The 12541-nt window shown below is 29.7% G+C and overlaps 2 protein-coding genes across 2 annotated transcripts; both read right to left on the bottom strand.

Annotated features, from left to right (window-relative positions):
• Positions 1 to 5112: 5112 nt before the first annotated feature.
• Positions 5113 to 6180, bottom strand: LOC115033106. Its single transcript, XM_029485116.1, has 3 exons — positions 5929 to 6180; positions 5589 to 5843; positions 5113 to 5200 (listed from the first exon to the last, which is right to left on the bottom strand). The coding sequence occupies exons 1-3, from the start codon at positions 6149 to 6151 to the stop codon at positions 5151 to 5153; spliced, it is 528 nt and encodes a 175-aa protein (XP_029340976.1). The 5' UTR covers positions 6152 to 6180; the 3' UTR covers positions 5113 to 5150.
• Positions 6181 to 6355: 175 nt separating this feature from the next.
• On the bottom strand, positions 6356 to 8152 carry LOC103309557 (zinc finger MYM-type protein 1-like). The gene is made up of 4 exons (XM_029485115.1): positions 7795 to 8152; positions 7465 to 7650; positions 6779 to 7291; positions 6356 to 6678 (listed from the first exon to the last, which is right to left on the bottom strand). Exons 1-3 carry the CDS (start codon positions 7969 to 7971, stop codon positions 6998 to 7000), a joined length of 657 nt encoding a protein of 218 aa, XP_029340975.1. The 5' UTR covers positions 7972 to 8152; the 3' UTR covers positions 6356 to 6678; positions 6779 to 6997.
• Positions 8153 to 12541: the final 4389 nt, after the last annotated feature.

Here is a 12541-nt window from a genome sequence, read left to right as displayed (position 1 = left end):
AGTCGGGACGGGAAGGCGAGTCGCGCAAGACGAGTACCGGCCGCCGGTAGCTCGCTCTCTTCGACGTCAACCGTTACACCGACTACCCGCTTCGTAAAAACCGTCGTACGACCCGGCCACGTTATTTTAACGTCCCCGTAATTTGAACCTATTTCTGTAAACGCGTTATTCGACGTCCCCGTACGTTCGATCCGATATATATATCTGTAACCACGTTGTCAACGTGTCCTGTATTTACGATACGCATTTTACAGTTTGTTCGACCTAACAGTGTAATTGTGGTAATAAAGCTTGAATTAACTTACAAAAACAAAATCTTGTGTTGTGCATTGTTTCTCCCTAAATCAACTCCACACCACGAAGTACGACCGGCCTACCGCGGACCTCATACAGGTAACCCACACCGCCGTAGCCGCGTCAAATTCGCCGTAAAAAAATATATTTTTATATTTTCAATTTTTATTTTACGTTATCAAAATTAAAGAAGAAAATATCTAAACTAAAAAAAAAATATTTAAGTATCTTAAAATTGGTATTTAAATATTTTGAGAAAAAATTAAAAATACTTTCTTAAAGTACTATTTTTGGGAGTATTTTAAACACGTAGTTAAGTACTTGATCACATAGGTTAGGTTATTTTCTTACATTCACCCAAGTACTGAAGTACTTACTTGAATAAGAATATTTTACTATTGATAAGTTAGTCGAGCGAGGCTCCTACTATAATAGTAGCATAAGTACATATTTTAGTATTAAAAAGTAGTCGAGCGAGGCTCCTAGTTCCTACTGTAAAAGTAACATAGGAACACAATATTTTACTGTTGATAAGTAGTCGAGCAAGGCTCCTACTATAATAGTAACATAAGTACACATTTTACTATTGATAAGTAGTTGGGCGAAGCTCCTACTATAACAGTAATAGTAATTTAAATTTAAAAATGAGTGTATTAAAAAAAGTTGAAGAAATAGTCTATTACATTCAACAAAAATATCCAACATTGGAATTTGGAAATATAGGTGTAACGCATGAAGCAATAAGTGACATTTATAATGTGATACCTATTAAAAAAAGGTAAATGCAATAAAGCTAAAAAAAATTTAGTTATGGCATTGAACAATTCAAATTCTGCTTTGAGAAAATCGTTAGGAAAAAGAACAGAAAATAATTCAAATTTGCGCAAACAGCTTGAAGATAATGGTTACTCGAGAAATGATTTTTGTATATATACAACAGATGTTGTTAATTTAGTATGCAAGCTATTAAAAGTTAAATGTGATAGTAAAAACCAAATCAGAGTATTCAAACGTTGTCAGTCGAGTTTTAAAGAAATTGAAGCTTGTACAAGTTCAGATGAATCATCTCAAAAAGACATTACTTTGTTAGTTAATGATAATATGATTGAGAGTTCAGTAGTATGTGTAAAGAGAAAATTGTTTACAGAAGGTTCTCCTCAAAAAAAAAAAACAATTATAAATTCGATACAATTGTAAATGAATTGGATGTAGGTTTGAACGAAAATGTTCTTGAAATCAAAGAACATAATTTTATTAACTATAACTCTGGTTTGCTTAATATTTCTATTAAAATTGATGATGATTTATGTGATACAACAGAAGAAACAGGTTGTAATAATAATACAGTTTCTGTTAAAGAAATTAATGTCACTGAGGAAATTTTAACCACCCCTAAGCATAAATTAAATGTTTCATTTACTGGACATTTGTTTACCCCAGTAAAATCATTTAAAACTTTACCTGTCTGTAACACACCAGAAGAAATTGGTTATAATAATAATACAGTTTTTATTAAAGAAAGTAATGTTGCTGAGGAAATGTTAACCACCCATAAACGCAAATTAAATGCTTCGTTTGATGGAGATTTGTTCACTCCAGAAAAAAGATTTAAATCAATATCCATTTGTAACACACCAGAAGCGGACCTGAAAGCATTGCCTAAAACCTCAAAAAATGTATTTCCCTTAAAGGTAAGGTCTTTTAATGAAGACAATAAAATAAAAAAGGTGATATGTTACAGAAAGTGTAATTTTGTGGAAGGAATTATTAGCATACAGGATGAAGAATTTAAGCACATAGTTGATAGCTCAAAGCAAAAGAATCTTGATGTTTCAAATGAAATACATTTTTTGATACGTGAACAATTTTAAACTGTCAATAACTCTTGTGTATTGACTATCAAGAATAAAAATACCACCAAGAAAGGTTTAACATGTTATGGTATATGTCGACATGAATCTTGTAAGCAGTTTAAACTCGTGGTGGAGAAAAAATCAACAAATAGTTTGGCACAAATAACAGTTCTGAGTAACAGCCACAATTACAGCCACAAAGGTAAACAGACAACATTCTTGAAAGGAAAAAATAGACAAATACAAAAACAAATGTCTAAGTACTGTCCACCGATGAGTTTACGGCAAAAGTATATTTTAAAATCCTCTCCTAGTAAACTTAAGCGTGGTAACTTGTGCAACATCAGGTCTGATCGTGTATATTATAAGGTGTCTCATGAGCAAAAAAGTCGTGATGATCGAGCGGCTGACGACAGGGTTGATATGCTTTTATTGAGAGATAAATATTTAGAGTTTATTCAGTATGTATCCGATCCAAAGGAGAAAGATTTTGAAACTTATTTGTTTAGTCAAGATCAAATTAATGTTTTAAGAAAAATGAAATGTGTTACAATTCATGTTGATGCGACTGGAGGGGTGGTGAGAGAAACTACAAGAGATCCAACACTATTCAAAAAAGGAAAAAGAAAAGAAAAATTACTATTGTATTATGCGGCTGTCACTGTGTGCAATAATAGAATAATTCCAATTGCAGAATATCTATCAACTACATAAACTGCTAGTGCGATAACAAATTGGCTAACAGAGTTTCGAAAATTCTATGAACAACAGTGTGGTACAAAGTTCGTAGCACATGTTGTCAGTGACTTTTCAACAGCAATATTAAAAGGGTTTGTGAGAGCATTTAATGAATGTAATGAGGTCGTTGAATATTTGAATAGATGTTATGAGTTCATGTATGAGGGAAAAATGTTTAATTGCAACGCACTCATAAGTCTTTGTTGTTGTCATTTAATCAAAAATATCTCTGACGATGCTCATAAATATTATAAAGCAAATGGAAAGAAGATGACCAATGGGTCTTTAGCATGCTTGGCAACAGCGTGTATCTCGCCAGCATTCAACATAACCACCACGGAATGTCTGGACAAATGGTTCACTGCAGTTACAACGGTGTTGTTGTCACCGTACAGGACTGAAGACGTAGAAGATGCCATGGAGACCTTGAAGCAGCTCAGTCATGAAAGTCCAAGTAGTCTAGTTGATGAACTAATAACAGAACAAAAAAATGTTACATTAGACGAACAAATAAGAAATGCTAAGACATTTTACCGGTATAAAGAATCCAAATTCTTGTCTCGGTTTGAAAATATAGTCGTTCGGATAAAAGAAACATTAAAAATGTGCCCTAGCTATGAACAAAATACATTGTATAGCGTTGAATTTCACAATGATATCATGGGGTCTATCATTCCAGTTATACCAATGTGGACAGGTGTGATGCGGTTCAAAGTATTTGGGTCAACAGACAGAGCGAGCAATGCTCCAGCAGAGAGTTGGTTTGGAGATTTAAAGACAAACAAAAAGTGCCGCCGCATGAAATGTGGAAGATTTGTTCAATTGACTAGAAGTATTATATTAAGTAAATGTAAAGAAGTACTGCTAGATATACCATCAAATTATTGTGCACTTCTTCCAGTTCAAAATAAACTAAAAAAAACTGCAAAAAAAGAAAGTGCACCATTTATTAATTTGATTTCGTCATCATCTGACGACAACGAGGAAAAAGAATGTTGGGGACCAAAAAAGAAAAAAACAGGTTTCTATTTCCAGGTTCATTTAAAAGCTGCTTCAAAGCAACTAAAGGCATGGATAGTGTCGCCGATGGAAAACGTAAAAAAAGATGATGTGATTTGTGTGACACCAAATATAAATAATATTCTCTCATTTGATTCCATAAAAACAGATGACAAAATTGTAACTCCAAATGCTGGGACATTATCAGAGTCTTTTATTTCTATAAAAAGTTACCAATCTCCAGTAGATGGAAAACGATGCAAAATGGATCTATATGAAAACAGATTACCAAAGGATAAAAATTATTATCGCTCCATTTTGAAGAAAAACGGAAAACAATTAGATTATGTAGTTGGCATTTATAATAGTAATAGTGTTAAAGACATAACTCAGTGCCGTGAGTTATGTTTCAGTGACTTTAACACACTATCAATTACACCTGGAAGTATAAACATAGGCGCAACTAGACCTGCAATTTAAGGGGTGCTAAAATTTATAAGGTTTACTATTTACTAGGTGCTAACCTAGTATACCTTGGTAACCCGTGGGGGGCTTCCCCCACCAACACACAACTTCAAAGCTATTAACAACATGCTTTTATAACTCAACTTCATATTTATATTAATTTATATGATAACACATTTGATATTTTGATAATGATTAATATTAAGGAACAATCACTAAAAACATTATAATTAATAATTAATTACAATAACTAATAACAACTATTTAGATAACATATTATAATCTATTATTTTAAAACAATTTTCCTGGTTTTTGTGTTATATCTATCTAACACTGTTTCCGTTTGTATTTTATTTGATAAATCCCTCTCAATATTTAAAATTGACAAGTCACTAAAGCGCTGCTGCAACATACTTGTTCTTAGCCAATTTTTGATACGTCTCATACTAGAAAAACTACGTTCACAAGTTGCAGAACTTATTGGGATTGTAATTGCAATTTGAAGTAGCTTATACAAGTTAGGAAAAGCTTCTTTATTTATTTTTCCTTTAATGTCATCAAAATTTAAATCTGGTGGCAAACAGTTTTTGAAAACCATCATTTCAGCTTTTAATAAATCGATTGAAACTTTTGTCACATTCTGAAATTGAATAGTAAAAATAATAAAAATATTAAAGTTATAGTAACTTAAACTACACTACTGAAAAAAAAATTGAATTCAATATTGAAATTGTATTTAATATTATATCAATTTTACTTTATAGTTATTTATGAACTCTAAGCTTCCTTCATAGTTCATATTTATAAAATTATCAACGGAGCAAGCCATAGATAAACTTTCTTCAGAGAACCTATATTTTAAATTAACGATTATAGAATCAATTATTGGATAGTATAAATTTTGTCTCCAATAGTCTTCAACAGATTGTGTAATATTTGGTTCATTTTCTTCTCCAGTTGTTAATTGTAAGTAAAAATTGTTCAAAGATTTCGGTTGAGTTCTTATCCGTTTTCTTCCTAATCATTAAATACATTTTTTATTAGTAACTTAAAATTAAATTACTGTTATATGTATTTAAATTTTGATTTTTGTGAACATGAATTTTGTTTTGATGGTATTGTTAATTAATAATTATTACATATGAATGTCTAAGAAATGTATTTCACACATAAAGTTAAAACTTATTTAAGAAAAACCCTTTAGATTTTACAAAGGTTTACAGTTAATCTAATATTTACCTTTGTGTGGTACTTCAAGGGTTATATCATTCTCTTCAGCTAAAGATGTAATTTTTTGCCAAAATGTAGAAAATTCAATGTCAGAATGTAATTTTTCAATACTTTGTATACTTCCATTGATAATGCTTTTTGCTTTTCCTAAAGTGGCATTTTTAGATTGTAATGTGACACTTATTATATTAATGATACCAAGAATGTCTTTCAATAGAGTAACTCCAATAAAAAAAGCACAGTTTTGTATTTGACCGAGAATACCTAAAATTATAATTAAGAAAAAAATTCAACAATTAAAAATAATGTATCAAATTATAATTACATTACATAATTTTTTTTCAATTACCGATAGCTTCAATAGCATCTTTGTCCACTTGTGCTTCAACTTCATTCTTTAAAAATTCTAATATTGATGAGTAATTTTTTATCATCGACTCGCAATTTTTATAGCGACATACCCATCTTGTATCGCATATCCTGAGAACATTTCCTTTTTTTAAACCTAGTTTAGATTGAACTTCAATGAGTTTAGCATTGTTGGATGGTCGAGAGAAATGAACATAAACCATTTCTAAAGTATTAAAAATACTTCGAGCTCTCTATAAATGTTAATACAGATTATATAATTATATGATAAAAATTTTATTATTTTACTACAGGTATAGCCGTATAGGCATTCTGTTAAAAATACTTCAATGAATTATTGTTTGATTATTATTTTATTATTATTATTATTATTATTTTTATTATCTTAAACTAATTAATACCTTTATTCCTTTACACATATCCACAACAATCAAATTTAATCTGTGTGCCATACAGTGTGTGTATATGGCACATGGAAATTGTTGTTTAATTTTTGCCTGGACACCTCCAAGGTGTCCAGCCATTACGCTGGCACCATCATAAGACTGAGCAACAATATTTAATGTATTGATATTAATACTTTAAATTTTGAAAACAATTAAAAACAGCAGAAATAATATGGTTGGCAGTTTGTCCATTAGAAACATCTATGAATTGCAAAAATCTTTCACGTGCCTCAAGACCAACAGCATACCGCACACATACAGATAACTGTTCTTCTTTATGGGACCTGTGGACAAATATATATTTACATTTAAAAAATATTAATTTGATCAAAATATAGGTATATATGACTATTATAAATATTACAATGGTGAAATATATTGTACCTGGCTTCATCAACCATAAGTGCAAAATTCCCAGAAACAACAATTTCCTCAACAATAATTTCTTTAATTAGGTCAGCACTTATTTTAATAATTTCGTCCTGCACTTTCCAACTGGTATGGTTAATTTTATTCTCATATACATTTTTCAAATCTGGCATGAACTTTGAAAATACCATATGGCACATTTCCTTATAATTACCTAAAATTGTATTTATATTATTACAAGAAAATATTAATTTTATTAATAAATAATAACATTATAAATGTACCTTGATTTAAAGAATCTAAATTTTCATTATGTCCTCTAAATGATATGCCTTGCTTAGCAAGGTATAACACAACATCAATTAAACTAGACATGTATTTGCGATTAATTTCAACTTGTTTTTTATGAGCGCTAGATAGTTGTGTCACAACAGATCCTGTCTTTAAACTACTTTTATATGCACACATTTTTGATAAATTAGTCAAATGAGTACTGGTAGAAGAATGTTTTTTTGATTTTACAAGAAACTGAAAAAAATGTGGTCGATTATATTAATCATGATACAAATTTAGTATTCAATACTAACGTCTATCACACTAAGTTATTCTAGCGAAGTTTAAGTTTTTGAATAATTTTTATTTTTTAATTATTTTATTTGTAAAAATACATATACTATTACACTTCAAAATAAACTACTTACCTTTTGCCAATTATTGAACCCAGATTTAATCCATATATTTTCACCTGAATTTTCTGAACCGAAAGTTCGGCAAACAAAGCAGAATGCAGCGTTACGCTGAACACTGTATTCTAGCCAATCACATTCATTGTACCATTGGCTTCGAAACGATCTTTGTTGTGTTCCAAATTTAATTTTTTTATATTCCTAATTAATAAATAATAATAAAATTAATCAGAAAAATATTAAACACCTTATTATAGTTTTATTATTATTATTTTATTTTATTTATTTAAAAAAACTCATAAAACGAATTATTAAGTTTTTATATGTAAACAGAATAAATCTTACTGTAAGTATGGGACGACATGGGCCGGAATCTTTATTTCCCAAATCAAGAGTTGTATCACTTGTATGAGTAGTACTATTAGTAGAAATGTCAACCATGCCAGGATCGTCAATATCAGCTTCAATTTCGTTTTCCTCATTATTATCTTTAGGTTTCCGTTTTTTAAAAATACTAAACATTTTAAATACCTATCAATTCAGATTTACGGAGACGGAATACTGTTACCTGTTGGCAGTTCAAGTTTTGGGTACTGTATGTCTGTATAACGTGTGTCGTCGTCTCGTCGACTGTTGTGTAATGTTATAAGTTATATTTATAATTTATAACGATAACGCATATAATGGAGAACATACGGGTAGCGGATTACGTAGATATAACAGTTTAAAAATAACTATTAACACAACCAAATTCCCAATGCAATATACCTTACCTATCGGCTATCATGATATTATATTGTAGACCTCATGACAAACTATGTTGTCATCTAATATAACTATCTTCGAAACATTAAATATAAATAAATTATTCTAAAATAAAAATTTGAACAGAATAGGTAGGTACAATAATGAAATACCTACAGCTTACAAATCAAGGATTTGACTTTGAATTTTTGGGGGTGCTAATTTTTAGTCTGGGGGTGCTAAAGTCCCCCTAGCACCCCCCTAGTTGCGCCTATGAGTATAAAAGAAATGTGGTTGAGTAATTTTGTTATTGATATAGCACTGGGTGTAATGAGAGAGACATACTGCGAGTTTAAAAATAAAATAAAAATCTTGAGCTGTGATGTATCGGGGCATTTAAATAATGATCCTTCAAAAATAATACCAAATTTAAAACTATAATAGTTCCAAAAGAGAGTTTACTTGTCATGCCATTACATGTAAATGGAAACCACTGGGTAATTGTGTTTATAGACTTTGGAAATAATAAATTCTATTTTTTTGATCCAATTGGAACTACAAAATATAGTGAATGCAGACATAAATATGTGACTATACTAAGGGAGCTGGAAAAAAATCATGTGTATGGAGAAGTAGGAAATGTATGGCCAAAGGTTGAATTTGAAATATTTTCAAACTATCCTACACAAACCGATAGTTATAACTGCGGAGTTTTTGTATTGTACTATGCAGAGTGTATGATGAAAAATAAAATTGAAAATGTTAAATTCAATAAAGACTTCAGCCCAATGGTATATAGAGAAGAGTTAAAAGATCTTATGTTGGCAAAATCTGACTTCATGAGAGATATTTGTTTGTATTGTGGGCGTACGGACAAAAAACACAATTGGATAAAAAAGATCAACATCGATTGGGTTCAATGTGATACATGTAACAGATGGATAGTATTACAATGTTTGACAACAGTAGGACATACGTTAGAGTATAATGATAATTTTGAATGTGTTTTGTGTGTCCAAGCAAAAAGACTATAAATTAAGTATTGACGAGTAAATTAAAAAGGTTAGTATAGTATTAGTATACATACAAGTTGTATAGTATTCTATAATTCTTTATAGGATAATTAAGAAACAAAAAAATAAGAGTGGAGTAGGCCTATGTTGGGAAACCACTATAAATAAAAACGCGCCAAAATGCAGTACCTCCAGTTTTGTTAAATGCAATGCTAAGGTGGTGTGGAAATCTGTTAAATTGTAATACTTTTAAATATGCTAGATTATGACAACCTTGCATAACTATCTATATACAATTTGTGTATGTCCTGTAAAACCAGATTTAACTTGTCATCCAATCAAAAAAAAAAAAAAAATGTATAATATTGTAGTAGAATTAAAAATAATATTCTATTATTTATCATCAACTAGTTATTGTTATTACCATTATTATATAGAACGCCCTATATGACAGCAAACAGATAATCCTTCCATTGGATAATAATTTTGTGGTCCAATGCACAATGACAAGAATTGGTAAACACCAACATCCTTCAGCAACCCAATATAGTAATTGCTCAAATAGGTACCTAAAAGTTAAAATACATGAAAAATAAACACTTAAATTCAATATAATAACAATTATATACCTTCAGTGATGATCTGTTGAATTATATCAAAATGGATTTAATTATTTTGTTCTTGTTTGTTGGGAGATTTCTTGAAACAATACAGATTTCATTTTATACCATATTGTGATCGTATAACACATCATTGTTAATTGACTATGAGACATCTTTAAAGATATAGATTTTATAAATTACATAATAAATTTAAGAAATAATTATTAATAGCATATAATATTAGACCTATGTACCTTATGTTCAGATCATTTTTATACTTCACAAATTTAAATACTGGGAGCAGTATTTTTCAAAAATTTCCTCTTTCATATATTCATTGAACTTGAGCAATTATATGACTAGGTGAATTAGTAAAACAATTTATGTTCCTTAAATAGTCCTATAAATAAAATATGAATTAATATCAGTAAATTGATAAAATCACAATTTAAGATTACCTCTAGTGTTCTTCTTATACTTCTAGTGTGTTTTCTTTATTGAACTTCAGCAGTTAGGTTGTACGGATTATGGCTAATGGGCTAATCTTAAGAAAAACCAATAAATAATTGTTGTGTTGCAGTTAGTAGTTATAACTAAAATCATCATCTCAGAGAAAGTATCTTTTGAGTCTTGGGCCATATCAACCTAAATTGGCCAAATATCCAAAAAACTTAAATATTCCTACAGAAAAACAAAGCCAATTTACCTCATTATGGTTCAATGAATTTCCTCACTTGGAATATAGTATACAAAAAGATGCAGCATTTTGTTTTATTTGTTCTCTATTTCCTAATGGCCCTAATAGAAGTTTTGCCGATCCAGCATGGGTTGTAAGTGGTGTTCGAAATTGGCATCAAATGAAGGGGAGGGGAAAAAATAAACAAGGAAAACTGGCTCTACATTTTTCTTCAAAATCACACAACTCAGCATTGATTGATTTTAGAAATTTTTTAACTTCCTCAAACCATATTGACTGCATTCTTAACAAGGTAAATAGACAACAAGCAATTGAAGTAGAACATAAAATACATTTTCATAAAGAAGTGATTACTATATTGTTAGATATTGCCCGTACCCTCGCACGCCAAGGACTTGCGTTCCGCGGTGATATGAATGAGGAGAACGGAAATTTTAATCAATTGGTTCTGTTAATATCGAGGCATAATCCAGCTATGAAAAGATGGCTTGATGATAAAAAATTTAGAAAACACAATGTGACTTATCTTAGCCATGATTCCCAAAATGAATTTATTGACTTACTAGCAGATGAAACAAAGAACACAATTATTGAAGAAGTTAAAAAATCTTTTAAAAGACATTAATAACGACGACATAGGTATGAATAACCTTGTAGAAAGTTCAATACAATTTGCTTGTAAATTAGGGATTGATCCTAATTACGATTTTAATCGAGTTCATAGAAGACGATTGAAACCCAATAGATTAGATTCAAATCCAATTACACAAACAAACTTTGATATGAAAACAGTTTATAGATCAGAATTCAAAAGAGTTCTAGACGCATTAATAACATTATCTTCAGAGCATTTAAAGAAATGTATGACTACTATCGAACCTCTTTTCAAAGTATTTTCGACACCTTTACAACCCAATTATATTGCAGACAATTTCAAAAAAATAATTGAACTATTTCCTCCAGGAAGTTCTGCATCCAAATTAACAGACTATGATGGAATTTTTTCCGAGTTTTTAATACTAGTTCATCATTGTAAGGGTATGTCAAATTTATTAGAAATATTAAAAACCTCAGAATCTTTTAAACACCTTTTACCAAATGTGAACATGATGCTACGGTTGGTGTTTACAGCTCCCATTAGTACTGCATCTAATGAACGGGCATTTAGTAAATTAAAAATGGTGAAGAACTATTTAAGATCTACTACGTCTAATGATCGCCTACAAAATTTAATGCTGCTGAACTCAAACAAAGATATTTTGGATAATGTTAATGTAACAATGCTTGTTGATTAATGGTCACTTTTGAAAGAAAGAAGAATAATTATGTAAAAATTAAATATCTTATAGAAATATTATAATCTATGTGTATTGTATAACCTATACAATACCATATTTTATATTTTGAATGCAAGTAATTTGATAAATACATGAGTACATGACAACATTTTAACAAATTTTAATTATTATTTTTTTTTTAAGTCGGAAAATTTACCATAGCACACCCCCCCACTTGTTATTCATTCACGCCGGCCCTGTATCTATCATGGTCTTTATGAAATGTTTTGCAGCATTTTGATTTCTGTAAACATGAAGTTTCGTCGGAATTTTATATTTTTTTATTAAATATTTAGGTATAATATTATAATCTATTTTCACGTAATATGCATAACTCATTGGTTTATGTTTATGTGTTATCAGTGTTTTAATTTTACAATTTTGTTTGGTGAATTTAGGTTTTAAATAACATTCAAAGTCAGAATAAATTACTATCGGTATTCGTTGCGTTCTTTTAAAATTTTTAAAATAAATAAAATCGTCATCATCGTCTTCAAACATTACAGGTCTTCCTAGTTTGTGTTTCCCACAATTTTTTTTATGTTTTTTTAATCCATTAACGCCCCACAATTTATATTTACAAGGAGTATTACTAAAAACTGTAAAACATCTTTTACATATAATTAATTTAGATTTATGTTTTGACTTTTGGCTACGAATAAGTCTACTAAGTTATTAATAAACATAATGCGCTGTTTC

The sequence above is a fragment of the Acyrthosiphon pisum genome, chromosome X (assembly GCF_005508785.2).
Source record: "Acyrthosiphon pisum isolate AL4f chromosome X, pea_aphid_22Mar2018_4r6ur, whole genome shotgun sequence".
NCBI classification, from domain to species: Eukaryota; Metazoa; Arthropoda; class Insecta; order Hemiptera; family Aphididae; genus Acyrthosiphon; species Acyrthosiphon pisum.
Note: the sequence above shows the minus strand (reverse complement) of the source record. Positions and strands in the feature narration are given on the sequence as shown.